Below are 16433 nucleotides of genomic sequence, written 5' to 3'. Positions count from 1 at the left end.
CCTTGCTAATGACCTTCACTGCACACTATGTCTTGTTAATGACTGATCTAAGGCTTTGTTTCTATAAAAGGCTATTTGAATCACCTCTAAATGTTAAGGTGATATAGACAGGCTTTTTCTCTGCCAAAGCTATAGTAGGTGTCATTGTACCATGAACGTTCCATATATTTATGAAGTTCAGAGGACAACCAATTTCCATTAACGTTTTTTTTAGCAACCTAATATCATCATCAATGGCATTATTTGTACAAATACGGTCAAGCCTTTTGAATAGGCACCTTATCAAACCCCGTTTGCAATAACTATAATAACTAAGGTATTGACCTGTCCATGTTAGTTTTGTAAAACTGGATCGTTTGATTGAGCCATCTACTCGTCTACTCAGAAGTATATCTGGGAAGGGAAGCTAATCGTTCTTCTCCTTTGGTAATATTAACTTATTATCCAGAGTGATGAGGTTTCAAATTGTTTGCACATTATTATTATTATTATTATTATTATTATTATTATTACTCCTATTATTATCATCATTGTTTCCTCTTATCCTCCATTTCTAGTCTACTTGACCTTTCATTATTTTATATATTAATGTTCTTAACCAGTATATTGTATGTGATCAGATTGTTCGAAATGTATTGGGCTATGATGATATATCATCACATAATTCTGGTCATCTTCGTCTTCTAATTGTACTATCGAACTATAAAATCAAACCAAATCAAATCGTTAATTTCAATAGTTGAGATCATGAGTCAATTGAAGCTAGACCACCTTGGAAAGCCTGGAGGCACTGGACGGTTGTCTCGTTCTATTGTGCGATAGCTCAGCAGTGCGCACCCACGATCCCCCCTCGCGGGATTCGAACACAGGACCTATCAGTCCCGCGTGCGACCGCTTAACCACCAGACCACTAAGCCGGCATTCAACTGTGTTAATGTCTAACTTCAAATCGTTAATGTTGGGGCTGACTAATATAAAGTGTTAACTTGAATCAGTTTATAAGTGAAATGAAATTGTACGATGAATGACCAGAATAAATATGGTCAACATGGGCTGAGTGAGAGGGAGAATAATGTGATTACAAATCAGAAATTACATAATATGTAGAAGAATATGAATTAGGTCAGATATAGTAGATAGGGCTGGATGCTGAATAAATTTTTCAAAACGGTTAGCAAGTGTAATAATAATATATGTGGATAAGTTTAACATTTAAAAATGAACAATAATCAAATTACGTCACCATATTATAAAATTGATTAGTAACTAGCATGCCCCGAAGTTGGCCAGAAAATTGTGTTGAAATTCACTTACATCATGGAATTATTACAGATAGAAAATTACTGAAATTGAACGACTCCTAGACGTGGTTCATCCTGCTTTATAGATTCTCAGTAGTACAGACTCATGGCAAGAGAAGTCAGTAATACAGTTTTTCCATTCTTTGGGATATCACAAATAAAATAGTATTTTCGTTCAGCTCGTATTATTTCATTGAATCCATCTACCTTTGTTTACAACTAGTATTTTATCATTAACAATCTACCTTACGCTTAATTTATTTAAAAATATAAAGTTAAACCTTGAAAATGAGAATTAGAGTTTGATGGTGACAATCTGTGGAATGCAAGATGCACGTTTCACTCCATTCGGGATTCATCAGCTAGATGAAAACATCCATTATTTCAGGGGATAATGTACTAGACATTCCAAGTTGAAGATACTGAATCCAAGTCCAATTATGAACACAAACATTGGGATCCAGGCACATACAACTGGTGCGCCACAAATAGGATGAAACTCACATCCTCGCTTTCACTGCTAGACACTATTCAATGTTACTCAAAATCTTGTAGCTTGTTTGAAATATGGAGATGATAGTGTCAGAATGCACATCTATGTTGTCCTACTTATTCGGACAGATATAAGTAATATATATCCAGATTGGGAAGTATGATTATTGCTGACAGTAGAGGAACATAAGGAGAAGATAAAGAAAAGCGATCCAGTTTAAGTTGCAACAGGAATGAAAGAAGGATGAAGCTTGTAAGAGACTATTCAAGGAAGATACACAAGTAATGAATTCAATGTATTAGTTTCATATTTTACAATTGCAATGTGTGATGTTGCTAAATAGAAAAAATTAGTTTACTCTAAGTATTTGTTCATTACACATATAGTAAAATGCGACTAATTCATTGCAATCATTAAGGGCTGTAATATTCAAACTGTGAGGAAATTAACTTGAGGTTAATATATGAGAGAGGTGAATGAACTTGATGTCCTGTTGTGCATCGATATGTGAAATACAGGGTTTAATTACTTACTTATTTACGCCTGTTACTCCTAATGGAGCATAGGCCGCCGACCAGCATTCTCCAACCCACTCTGTCCTGAGCCTTCTTTCCTAGTTCCATCCAATTATTGTTCATTTTTCTCATGTCTATCTCCATTTCCCGGCGTAATGTGTTCTTTGGTCTTCCCCTTTTCCTTTGGCCTTGAGGATTCCATGTGAGGGCCTGTCTTGTGACGCAGTTGGGTGCTTCCCTCAATGTGTATCCTATCCACTTCCAGCGCTTCTTCCTGATGCTCAGGGTTGTGGTGTTTATTAATCGACTCAGTGGATTCGACTCAATCGAACTGATATTGATGTGAATCGATAGCGTGTGGAGAATAACCGAAGTGATTGGCATTAGCTAATGTGTCTTATTGAATGATTTGTAATTCGGTTTGAGAAGTGACGACCTAATTACATAAAGAATAGAACTGAGTGAATCCGCATCATGAGCGTCTGTTGATAGTCTGTCGAATGGTCAGTGTTGTGTATGTGGAGTGAGAATGTGGTACCTGTGGTAGAGAGTGTAGTTGATGTAAACAGATAGAGAGAGACGTAGGTATGTGTGTGGATATTGAGGTGTTGTGTTGGTAAAATGTGTGGCGTCGCGTCCCGTGACCCCCATTGTGAGATGTGGTCAATAACCGTACACCTGAGGCTAGCGCCCATCCAACCAAGCCATCTGCTCAGCACCACATACAGCCATAGAGCCATGTGCAGTACTTCTCCGCAGTTATGACGTGGAGACTGGGTGGGGAACCCGCACTTGGCGGACAACACTCTCTGTCCAGTGCCCGGGGAGTTCTCCCAGAGTCAGTGAGTGACTGTTTTTCAAGCACTCTTCAACAAACTCCGAAATAACCACCGGTCCGCGACAATCGCGTACTGTTGCATTTACTCACCTAAAATATACTGGTTGATAATCGTTAGAAGGGCTTCATTTGCACATCTTCACACAACTTATTCTTATTCCCATCTCGATTTCGCTCAATCATCGACATCCTAAATTCTCACTCACTTGTGCTTGCCGTTTGTTCTCTTCCTACAGTAAATTGAGCGTTTCGCATTTATTTATACCTTATTTATTTAAGTAGTATATTGACATTGGTGATAATATTATTCACGATCTATTTGTCTTCTTACCACATATGCTTCAATTTACTCATCTTCTTGCGTTCAGATGCTTTGATTTACATGAATATTTCGTTTATTGTTTCATAAGTGCGTAGATCAATGTTTATTTCGTTGCTTAAGCCTAGTAATCCTCATGAAGGAGCATATGCCACACACTAGCATTCTCCATTCAACTCTGTCCTGGACAATCCTTTCCAGTTCCTATTTATCCTCTTCATGTCTGCTTCCAATTCTCGATGTAATGTGTTCTTTAGTCCTCCGCTTTTTCTTTTTCCCTCAACATTCCAATGTGTATCCTATCCACTTCCAATTTCTTTTCCTGATTTTCTATTCATCTGGAAGCTGGTTTGTTTTCTCCCACAGTAGGCTGATGCTGATGATATTCGACCAACAGATATTGAGTATATTGCGTAGATAATTGTTTAGAGATACTTGTACTTCTTGACTGACTGACTGACTAGGCCTTTCGGGGAATGCTAAACATAATATCAGCATAAGTAGTCATTCATTCAAAAACGTGACATGTGATATTTCATTTTCTAGATGTTTCTGACAAAATTTCTATCGAATGTTGATTAGCTAAGATATTTCTCAGTGAATTCAGAATCTTCTTGATCTCTTCAATAATATGATCTTTGTTTAATTCTTAAATTCATAATCCATATAGAATTAATTTAATATGAATCATTATATAAACGATTAAAAATATAAATCTCTATAGAATGTATTTAGAATAATCTGTTATTTCATTATATTTCCTTAATAGTTCAATGTTGATTGAAATGATTTATTAATGGCAAATTAAATCAATTCACCAATTATTAGATAACTAATATGAAAAACAAAATATCCTTTTTATTCAACCAATAAACTGTGAATAAAAGAAGAAGAGAAAAAAAAGAGAAAGTCAATCGATTCAGTCGATTATGTAATAATCAGTTGTTAAATACATCTTCATAAATTGAATTGAATTCACATTGTATATCCATCTGATTAAATTACTATTCCACTTGTTGAAATCATGATTCAATTGAAGCTGGACCAACATGGAAAACCTGGAAGCACTGGACGGCCGTTTCGTCCTAGTATGGGGCTCCTCAGCAGTGCGCATCCACGATCCCGCACCCAACGGGATCCGAACCCAGGATGTATCAGTCTCACGCCAGGCGCTTAAACTAATAAATTACTATTCATTAAGCTTTCTAGTAATTATATATGTTGATTAATTTCAAATCTGTAATCACGAATATAAATTAGGTAGGTCTATATTAATAGTTGAGATCAGGAGTCAATCGAAGCTATACTACTATAGAAAATGAGGGAAGCTTTAGACGGTTGTTTCGTCCTACTGTGGGACTAATGATCTCAACTATTAAAATTGTTATAATATCCACAAAACCACTTATAATATTGATCAATATATGCTCACTAGTGACTGACTTCAAGAGGTATTTCATGGAGTTCTAGTGAGAAACAGTGACCAGTGGAGTTCAACTGTGTCTGTTATGACATAGTAACTCACTGAAGACAGTAGTGGATGTGTCGCTGAATTTTGCGGATTACTTGAAGTTAGATATTAACACTGTCGGATACTGGCTTAGTGGTTTAGAGGTTAAGCGATCTTTAGGAGTACTTAATCAGATTTTAATACTGAATAGTTCAAAAAGTTCGAAGAAGATAAGCTTAACTCATCTAAAGTGAATTTTTGTTTTGATCATGTTATTAAGATCAACTTTGTGTAATCAAACAGTAGCAGTATCCAATCATATAGAGCAGACTATATACCTGCCTAAGTATACTGTTCACCAGTTTGATCCGTTTTGTTTTACAGATGTGAAACATGACGAAATAAAAAGTGAAAACGGAAGTTTGCTATAGACGTCTTGAAAACATTGTTGGTCTACAGTGAAATTAAGGAATAACAAATGCTAATGTTTAGTATATGGTTTGAAGTAGAAATGGTATTTCAATTGATGAGACAATATTTTATGCATATCCAACTGCAATGTTCCCTGAGGTTTATGATTAGCCGACATAACAGTAGGTTGGATAAAGTCAGCAGTCAAACGAATATAGTTCATTAGTACTTGGACTCATTTCCTGTTGGTCTATGGCAAATACGTAGGTGATATCTTGTTAGTTGAGATTTGTGAATTTTCACTCACTAGATATTAAGTTTAACATTACTTTACACATTTTCTTCTTTCATCTCATCTGTTACTTAACAAGATCATATCTTCTCATGTGGTTCGATTACTATTAATCTACTGTCTTGCTGAGCTGATTTACAAAATATGATGATGAAGTGGAAAACTTTATGAAGTCATATACTAGTGATAGACTATTAAAAGTAAAGTAAAAACATAAACTACATCATCATTCGTTTCCTTTAGAAGTGGTGAGGCTCTTCGTTAAGTTTTATAATAAAATGTTAGTTTAAAGAAAACTGATCAACATAGATTTAATCAAGCAATAAGTCTTATCGATTCAAAGTTAACCATCTTTGTTTATTCATCCAAAAAAGGTAGATTTTGTGTGTTATACAACCCACTGTAAAGATAATAGATTGATGTCAGTGATATGACGGCCTGGTTGAACATTTGGTCTACCTATATCTTGCCATTTAGATATTTCATTATGGCTCTTAATCGTATAACGTATTCAGTTGCGTTTCTGAAAAGTATACAACCTTTCGTTGTACAAGTTACAAAAGGCTGAGTCAGAGATATGGTGGTCTCTGGCGTTATACAGTTAAAAAGAATGTACATTATTTAGGTGTCTATTGACTGGACTGTTAATTTCTAACTAGCAACCACTTCATATGTTATCGTCAAGACCGACCAAGAATTAAGAAACAGAATCTTGTTATGCTAAGAATTCTATATTGTACCACAAATATAATATTGAATATAACCACTTATAATAATAATGTTGTGAAGAAGAACACGAATGGGGACTATCGAATGGAGTTGGGCCTAAAACTTACAGAATATCTCACTTAAACTAAGAACCATAAATTAAATACTTAATTTGCAAAATATCAGTCAATTGTCTGTAGATGTCAGTCCATCGTCTCAGATTTCATTGTTTGTGTAATTTCATACCGATTGCCTTCTGTTTTCATTCTTTCCTTCTTCAATGCATTCTATCTCTGATTATCGTTATATACTACTTTTGTGGATAAAAGTAGCTCACACCCCAACAATAATAATTAAAATGATAATTAAGAGAATATAACTATTGATTTATTGATTTATTTTTAGCTACTTCAACAAAAACACAATTGACAAAATATCCAAATGACTCTATTAATCAAAAATCAATGGAAAATATAATAAATTTAAACACTAATAAATTCATCAATCAAAATAATACATTAAATGAAACATTGATTAATTCATTCAATATACATAAATCAATAAAATCGATTGAATTTGAAAATGAATCAATAATATTACATAATAATCAAATATCAATAAATCAATTAATGATTCCATTAATTCTATTTGCATTAATTATAAATTTTCTAATAATCAATACAATAATAAAAATATTATATAAACAAATACCATGGATAATATTTTTATTTTATATTATTATACTGGATCAATTTGATTTATTGATCTGTATTATTGATCTTATTATTGAATCATATTATGAAATTAAATTATTTATTATCATACAATTTTTTGGACGTTTTTATTGTCAAATTATACCAATGTTATATAATTTAATAAAACATATACATTCAATATTATATATAATATTTACAATTGAAACAATCAAATTATATTTGTATCCATGGCAACAATTAAATAAGTCATTCAAACAAATAAAACAATTTATACAAAATATATTGATATTAATTATTGTTATAACAATTATATTAAATTGTCAATTTATATGGACATATGATTTATCAAAATTAGAAACATTTATATTACATGAACGTATATTACATAATATATATAAATGTGATTTTGCATTAACATGGATATTAAGTCCAATATTTTTAAATTATATATGGCCATTAATAGATCATATAATTGGTGATATATTACCATGTATTATATGTTTATTTAGTGGATTAATTAGTTATTTATTATATCGATTTCAAGTAATCAAATATCAGAAAGAAATCAATAATAAGTTCGATGATCATCATGATCATAATAGTAGTCAAGAGAAATATTTAACTATATTCATCAATGATAATAATAATAATGAACAAAGATATAATAAAAATTATTTATCATACATTAGATGGATTATGAAAATAATTCGAGTATTTAATTTAATTTGTATTATTCATGGAATATTTTTGATACCACGATGTTTATATTATTTAATGAAATATTTCTTCTTTATAAGTAAGTTCAACGTAAATTTTCTATAAATTTTTAGTATTACTGAAATGTGTTTAAAGTAGCATAAAATCTTAGTTGAAATTTTCGATGCTACGATATTCATTATGAGATTCTAATATATAGAACTTATTCTATAGTAAAATGATTGTAAATGGGAGTTTGTTATTTAAAATTAAACAGTAACAACACAAAAACTGGATGACTGATAGTAGCAGAGATATGTGGAAACATACTGTCTAATAGACCTTATGGCCTCAGCCATAACTTAATTGGGATATTAGGACTGATACTCATGAGTTTACAAGACTTCAATATAAAACCAGGTAGGAAAGGAATAGTAAACAATAGGGATTAAATATACAGTGTTGAGAAATTCAGTAATTATTTATTAGATTTGTACCTAACTGAAATTCTAATTATGACACATGTTTGTGGTCGATGAAGTTGTTGTAATTAAGAGATATTTCCAGTAAAGATATATTACCCGGAGACTAATATCAGGAGAAAATATGAAAACAAATTGGAAAATCATTGCGTAATACCGACAATGAATTGAAATTATAAGTAAAACCCGTTGGTTGCTGCATCAATAGATTGAATGCTAAGCACTCGATGAAAGATTTGAACGTTTTGGTTTGGTCTCCAGTAGGATCTTGGATGAACACTTTTAAAATGTAGCGTACTAAGACGAAATAGCTTTCCACTGTTCCTTGATTCTCAATGTTTGCAAAGGTTCAGTTCTTGATGTAAACTATAAGAAACATGAGACTGAATCAAAAGGATTTCCAAGATATCCACAAACATTTCGGAAAATTGAAAATGTGTGAAATTCAAGAAAACATAAGATTACCAAAAGTTTTACACTAAAACGAATATTCAGCAGTCACATGTTTCTTATAATCATCATGCAAGGAAGTTTAGAGATTTCAATAACTTGTCTAGATCTTCCAAGTAATTGTGTAAATTTGACACTTCTACAAGTCCTTTAGCTATCTCATATATTTTAGATTATCTGCTAAATTTCATGCAAAGATTCATTTCTTATCAACCAATGTACGTTTTTTATATCAAAATAACTATATATAATTTTGATATCGTCGATTGCATAGTTTCACTCCACTCAAATTATGATGTCAAACCAGCTTTAATTAATCATCTACAATATTTTGTCTTTTTCATTACTATTCAATCAATAAAATTATCTTCTTTACATATAATAGAAGGTTGTTAATCACTGTATTTTCCACGTATATTCGTTGGTTTGTAAAGATATATTCCTTTAAATAGTCAATATATCCACTTTGATCACGAATTATTATAAATAAATACAGATATCAGAAGGGGTTTTATGGATTTTATAGTAATATTAGTCAACATATGCTCACTAGTGACTGACTTCAAAGGATATTTCATGGAGTTCTAGTGAAAAACAGTGACCAGTGGAGTTCAGTTGTGTCTGTTATGACATAGTAACTCACGGAAGACAGTAGTGGATGTTTCGCTGAATTTTGTTGATTAGTTGAAGTTAGACATTAACATCGTTGGATGCCAGTCAGCCCAGTGGTCTAGAGGTTCAACGTTCGCGCGCGAGACTGATAGGTCTTGGATGAAATCTCACGAGGCGGTATCATGGATGCGCACTGCTGAGTCGTCCCACAATAGAACGAGACGGCCGTCTAGTGTTTCCCGGTTTTTCATGGTAGTCTAGCTTCAATTGACTCATGATCTGAACTATTAAAATATACATATATCTATATTCTAACGCATTAATGTTCACTTTAAATTTTAGGTAGAGTAACAAATCGTAATAATGTACATAATCATGAATTAGATGATTTTCAAAATCAAACAGATCAAGGACTATTGAATACTATCGGTTATATTATGGAATTATTAAAACCTTATGAAATTTATTTAAGTAACTATGAGTCTGCATTACGTTTTATAAATTTTATTGAAATATATATAAGAGTTATTATTCTGTTACTTGGTATAAAAGAATTTAAATCAAATCTTTATACACATTTAACTACAATCATAAATTATTGTAAACGATTATCATTATGTAATCTATATGATGTAATTCCAAAAAAATGTACAAACGTTCCATTCATAAATTATGGGAAGAAAGTATTTATCCAAAATTCTGGTCATCAAGCTAAATCTGTGCATAGAACTACTACTGATTTACCACTGAATTATGAAAAAGCCAATAAAGATGTTGTAGAAATGTCGGAATATTTACACAAGAAAAACTGTAGCTCTGGTGATCTCAGCAATGATAATACTAATAATAGTAATGAACAGAAGAAAATACCTTCTTTCGTAGAATATGGCAACACAATGAATTCACAAACCTCTTTAATTACTAATACCCAGTTTAATCATACTACTTATAAATATAAATGTAATGAATCGAATACAATAAAAATTAATAAATTCACATCTAATCTTAATATTAATTCAAAATATGATTGGTATAATTTGAAAAAATATAAATCAAATTCAAAAAATCATAATTTTAATGATATTTCAAATTTTGAATTATTTAGAAAAAAATATCAGATTGTTTATTTATAAAATATGAATTATACTACTTAAATGAATAAAAAGTAAACAAGTTTTACATTACGAAAAAATGTCTATTATTGTCAAAAATATGCACAATTTAGTGGATTTTAATAAATTCTGTTTAAATTGATTTTTCAAAATTGCTTCTGTTATAACTTGTGCCATGTATCCTATTAATATATGACGTAATGATACCAAGAATTAGAGAACGGTATATTATCGACCGGACCAATGATGCATGAAACAAGTACGAGCAGTCTGGAATCTTTATCGGTCCTGATTCCCACCTAGCCTTACCTGTTAAGTCCAGAACACCAATATCAGCCTCCGCGATATGAATCATTTACTTCAAACATACTGGGTTTATAGACCAACCAAGGAGACCAAATCGCACCATGAAATAGGAAATAACATTTGTACAAGACTTAGCCCAAAGTGACTGTGAATGTAGATGGTAATTGATAGACAAGGCACAACTCAAGAATGGTAAATCGTATAATAACAGTTCATAAGTCAAAATAAAGCTTAGAAAAAGAGGAACACGAATACGAATAGCTAACTTGTTTAACAATTATACAATAAAAATATATGTGTAGTATTAGTTCAGAAATGGATCCCAAAAGTAACCATTCATAATTCTCATCGAGACATAACAACTTCTCACTTAAGTGTTTGTATTAATGTGAGAATGTAATGTAAGTAAAATTATGATAAATATAGATGTTAAATATGAGAACTACTTATAAAAGAATTTAAAGATTAATAAACTTAATAAGAAGGTATAGATAAATAACTCAGAATAATACCATTTTAAAGGCTAGAGATCTAACCAGTTCGTTGATTCATTATGAAGGATGATGTTCAGAAATATAAAAATTGTACTTGAGTATTTGTCAGTTGAATGTGACTAGCTCCACAGGAGCAGTAAAACTGATAAATATATAGAGAGCTTTTTGATTTTTTCTAATTAATTGTATGTTAACAAGAAGGGCCAAAAACGTTTAGTAGGAAGGAATGTAACCGTCCATCCACAAGATATTAAGATAAAAAAAGTCATTTGCATCTGTAAGGATTGCTTTTTGTATCTGCTAGATTGAAATCTGCGGTTGCTGAGGTTAAATAGAGGAATTTTTAGACAAATTATAGTTTGCACGTACCCTTATGTTATCTGTTACGAAATCATATGCTTTATATTATGCTCGAAAAGTGGTAGCTCATTTGACAATTGGTTGAGCCAATATTAGGTTTTTCTAGCCATTAGTGCTGATTGAATTCCATCGATCTAATTGTAATAAGACCACTATTCTAAGTGATTAGCCATTGAATGCACTACGTTGAAATGTTAATTGGGTGAGGATTCTCGACAGGAAACTGTGAACCTAGGTTTCGTGCTGGTTGGTATATCTATCAGCAAGGTGTACCTGTAGTCTTGAAGAAACTGCTGCCTTTGGGGGGATTCGGACCCGTTTGAGGAGACCGAACCAGTACATATGGTTTAGGCAAACGTGACATCGGTCACTACTTAGAGACCGATCAGTTGTATGAATCCTATTCCCACATGTCAGTCACAGACCAAATAGCTTAGCAGTTACCACCTTACTGTGATACAGGTTAACATAGTTCGACTATGTCGAATCATCTAACAAGAAGACTGATGAACGAACGTCAGCAAATATAACGTGAACACAATTATAAATGATCATGACCTCAGACTATCTCACTAGTTGAACTTGAAAACTATGTTAAACTATTCATTGATAGCCTACTAGCGTTAGCTGCTTGATGTTATTAGAGGATTGACTGTTCCATCTAGAATTAGTTGGTTACCACAGAGAACGCATATTCCAACCACCCTGAAGAAATAAAGTTTATTTAGCTCAATTTTAAAGCTACATTGACTGAATAGTGAGAGGTAGCGAGTGTTATGCTTCTCTAGTCTTGCATATCAATAGGATTCTGTCGACCAGGTATTAACCTAGGTAATAGTATAAGTAACCCGGCAGTAGTAGCATCTCTGATTGCTTGACTTGACAGATTTCGTCCTAGTCATACAGAAAAATCTGATTCTTTTAAGACTGAATGGACGCTTTGTTGAAAACCGCCGACTTGGATGAAGCTTAAGTTCAGGTTTTCCTCCCGAATGCCAGTTCAATCAACAGTATAAATCCCGTAGACACCTTCTGTTAAGTTCCAGCACATAAAAGTAACGATCAAAAGAAAACGATAAATAAATCACAAAAAGGCTTCAGTACCTTTTTGTTATACTTTTGAGCACTTTTCATTGAGTGAATCGAATTATCCTCGCTTTAACACCTATGGAACTTGTGTAGCACAACTACATTACCTATGAGTAATTAAGATGAATTCTTTTTTCGTACTATTTCGATTAAACTGTTTCCTTATGTGGTTGATCCTCATTTGTTATTTCACACGTGGTGAATCGATCACTTTCATGCATATATGCGCTGAGATTTTGTTATTGTTACTGTCGAGTTTATTATCTTTAGTGTACGCTAAGCATAAACTAATTATTGCTTGTTGCATTTTTCCATACATAAATAATCCGAAAAGCCAATACAATCTTCAAACTTCGTTTGACCCGACAAACCTAACAATAGGCACATTTTCATTCATTGAAGGACAACATGTATTTTAATGAACATCTTCCCCAATACACAAACAGCACTTAACGGTATCCATTATAAATAGGACTGTTTATGAATACACTCAAGTCATTATCCAAGAAAGGCATAAAGAGAGGTGAGAAAATTAATCGATATAATGAAGATAAAAAATACTAAATACTTAAGATGCTTTCGAATTTAGTGTAAATATACAGTTTATTAAGGATTTCATAGGGTCCGATTGATGTGTTATTAAAAGTCGATCATTCAACTGATCTATTTGTTCAGATGAAAAAGAATGTTTCCAATTCAATAGAAAACCAAGTGAATCAGATGATGGTAACTTATGAGTTGTCGTTGGCATTGAAGCTGACTGTTGTTTCAAATAGGTGAATTGGGATTTGGGTGATTTCAAGCTCTCAGTAATAAGTGGATTTGTAGAACCTAATTGAAATATTCTAATATTGGAATATTCATCGTCTTCATTCTCATTATTGATAATACCAGTAGTGTGTCCTGATGATTCGATTTCTTCTTTTTTGTTCTCTTTATCGTCAAGTTCATGAGAATAATCTATAAAACTCTTCACTACAATTTCATCGGCAGAATCATAGTTTTCAATGTCTGATGATGATGAGAGAGAAGGACTTGGGGTGAAAGGTTTCTTTTCTAGAGACTGATTACAATTACACTGAATAAGTTCATGAGTCCATGACCCTGATGATGTATTGGGAAGGAGAAATAATTCCTAAACATTGAAAGGAAAAGGAAATAATAAACAAGTTACAAGAGAAAATATGTATTACTCCATATTTTGTAATACACTTTGTACTACTTACAAATAATTAGTAGTGAAATACAGTTACAGTAAATAATCCCAGATAACATGGATCGTAGAAAGATGAGCAAATTTATGCTTTGAATAACACATGTCATTCTCTTCTCAAAGTAGCTTTGTTTAGATAAGAAAATGGCGTTAACCAGTTTTTAAATCATGATAAAAACAAATAGTCAGTAAACAAGGATAGGGTTTAGGTATAATTTTATTTGAGATGATAATTTCAAATGGTTGATTTACGGCAAGAGCTGACGACGGATTTTAAATTGAATCTACATTTGATTCTCAATTACAATGATTTTAATTGAAACAAATCACACAACTCCAAAATCCATCATAGCACTAAATCTACCAACAATTAACACATGTTCGTGGCTTACGACTGACTGACCAGATTGTTTACAGTTGAATGAGGTATAAAATCACTCATCTGATTTTAAGTAATCTAAGATCTTGATTCAACGAGAATCTGTCTTCAGTTATGAAAAACACTGAAACATACATTTAAACAAAGTAATCGACATGACTGATTGTGCTGATGACATGATAAGAACGGACTGCATAGAAGAACATGAATAAACAGACAATATGAATGGTTTCCCCTACTAAATCATAGTACGATAAGACCCACTGAGCCCCAGTAATAGCTAAATATTGCAAAAAATTGTTACCTAGTGAAGAAACGACTCTTCATTTACATTTTGAGGCATCCTTGAACTACAGTGGAAAAAATAGTTGAATGATTTATATAGATAAATCCAACGACAGAATAAGTTATCTAAGGAGATCTATTGAAACCAAGCAGCAGCATCATGAACTGGAATCTGAAACAGGAAATTCTATCTCATTGGTGGAAAAATTTTAAAAATTTGAGATCCTGTACAGGATCTTTCAACCCAAGCATTTGGAGATCAATTATGTAATAAAACTGAAAGACGGCTAACTTCAAAGCCATAAACTAACTTAAATGATAAAAAAAACATGATAATAACATCAAGTAACACTATTTCAAAAATAATCAATATCAACAAACTTTCAATTCATCACGAGTAAGAATTCCAAGATTTTTATCAGGTTTCTTTTTTGTCTCAATAAATTCCAAAATATTTTCATTATACATTGATGTATTGACTAATGTTTGACTGGTTAAAGCTAATTTAGCTGCTTGTCGTTGAAATATACGTTCTTCCATACCACTTGCTGTTACTAACCGGTATAAATTAACCGATCTAGTTTGTCCCGGACGCCAAATACGAGCCATAGCCTGAAATTAAAGAAGAGTTTAACATGTAGAAATTTGAGTAACTGAAGTTTAGTAAAAGAAAAGATTATATGGCAACTTAGTATCCGTTTATTTGGGATCTTTCAGGAATTTATTGTTAATATTCGTAAGTAAAACGGATTAATGTATGACGATAACCACATGTAGACTTATTGAATGAATTTAGATGAACAAATACAGTTTGGAGAAGGCATGACAATAGATGAAAATGTAAATCTTGATTAGTCATCTGAGATGATTGGTTAATACTGAATTACAGTTTTAGAAAAAACTATGATACTTATTAGTGTAGGAAGCATATTACGTTGAATTTATATGAAATGTTTAAGTAAATGTATCTGGTTAAATAAGCTAAATGACTGGAAAATTCAACATATTGAAAATTAGTAGTTGGTTAATTAAAATCATATTTATGAGAGAATGAACACAGGTTAGCGATTAAGCCACATGATATACAGTTACCGATATCAATGCGTGCAGACAACTATAGACACGAATTCCACTGAAGAAACGTCACATTTTGTATTAAAGAAACTTCGAGGATGTCAAAGAATTCCTAGGGGTGTGAGATTAACATCAATAAATAATCAACGGTGCATACTGATATAGAGCCAATCTATGAAGGAACACAAAAAGGATCGATCATTCACAAGGTCATAGGTCAACCAACAAGGGTATTCAACGTGAACACAAGGACAAATGATGACAATAAAAATTATTGAAGATAGTCAATCACAAACAAAGTCATTGAAACAAACTGATAAAACACAGAATAACTGAAAAGTTTATATCTATCCGGAGCAGAAACTGAAGATGTTGTCCAGAATAAAAATGAAGGCCCCGTAATTAAATCATTCAGCTTAAATTAGAGGACATAACATCGAAAGAAATTATGTATAAACCTATCATTGCATTATTGATAATCGCTCTCAAAAGGTAAGTATGGACTACATAAATACAATAAGAATCCGTAACTAGATTCATCCAGTAAACACTGGACACCAAATAAATATAAAAAAAACTATTTTACTAACTATTCAAAAAATTTACTTCAACCTAAATTATGCATCGAAAATTTGGCTTCAAGATACAGAGAAAGTTATATGAATTCATCTAACTAAATAAAGATTATGAGTTCAAAAAAAGTTTCCATAATGTTTTCCCTTTCTTAATCATTAAATGGATCCTCTGAAATCGCTTTCAAGATAACTATCCCTTATCCAGTTGACATTTTATATTCTTTATTAGTATATTTACTGAATCACAATAAACACCCCAACCA

At 32.1% G+C, this 16433-nt stretch overlaps 2 protein-coding genes across 2 annotated transcripts in view; one reads left to right on the top strand and one right to left on the bottom strand.

Moving 5' to 3' along the window:
- The window catches only part of TRAPPC8_4 (Trafficking protein particle complex 8), a gene marked incomplete at its 5' end in the record, with an annotated part of 31107 nt that extends 20571 nt beyond the window's left edge, over positions 1 to 10536 (top strand). The window contains 2 exons of the mRNA XM_051219392.1: positions 6733 to 7839; positions 9626 to 10536. Of these exons, the coding sequence (XP_051066999.1) occupies positions 6733 to 7839; positions 9626 to 10416 (1898 nt within the window). The 3' untranslated portion in view covers positions 10417 to 10536. The remainder of the gene's footprint in view (positions 1 to 6732; positions 7840 to 9625) is intronic.
- The window catches only part of RAD54B_3 (DNA repair and recombination protein rad54b), a 52659-nt gene that overhangs the window by 18768 nt on the left and 17458 nt on the right, over positions 1 to 16433 (bottom strand). The window contains exons 15-16 of the mRNA XM_051216408.1: positions 14903 to 15133; positions 12660 to 13779 (exon numbers count right to left, since the gene is read on the bottom strand). Coding sequence (XP_051066998.1) covers positions 13213 to 13779; positions 14903 to 15133 — 798 coding nt within the window. The 3' untranslated portion in view covers positions 12660 to 13212. The remainder of the gene's footprint in view (positions 1 to 12659; positions 13780 to 14902; positions 15134 to 16433) is intronic.

The sequence above is a fragment of the Schistosoma haematobium genome, chromosome 4 (genome assembly GCF_000699445.3).
Source record: "Schistosoma haematobium chromosome 4, whole genome shotgun sequence".
NCBI classification, from domain to species: Eukaryota; Metazoa; Platyhelminthes; class Trematoda; order Strigeidida; family Schistosomatidae; genus Schistosoma; species Schistosoma haematobium.
Note: the sequence above shows the minus strand (reverse complement) of the source record. Positions and strands in the feature narration are given on the sequence as shown.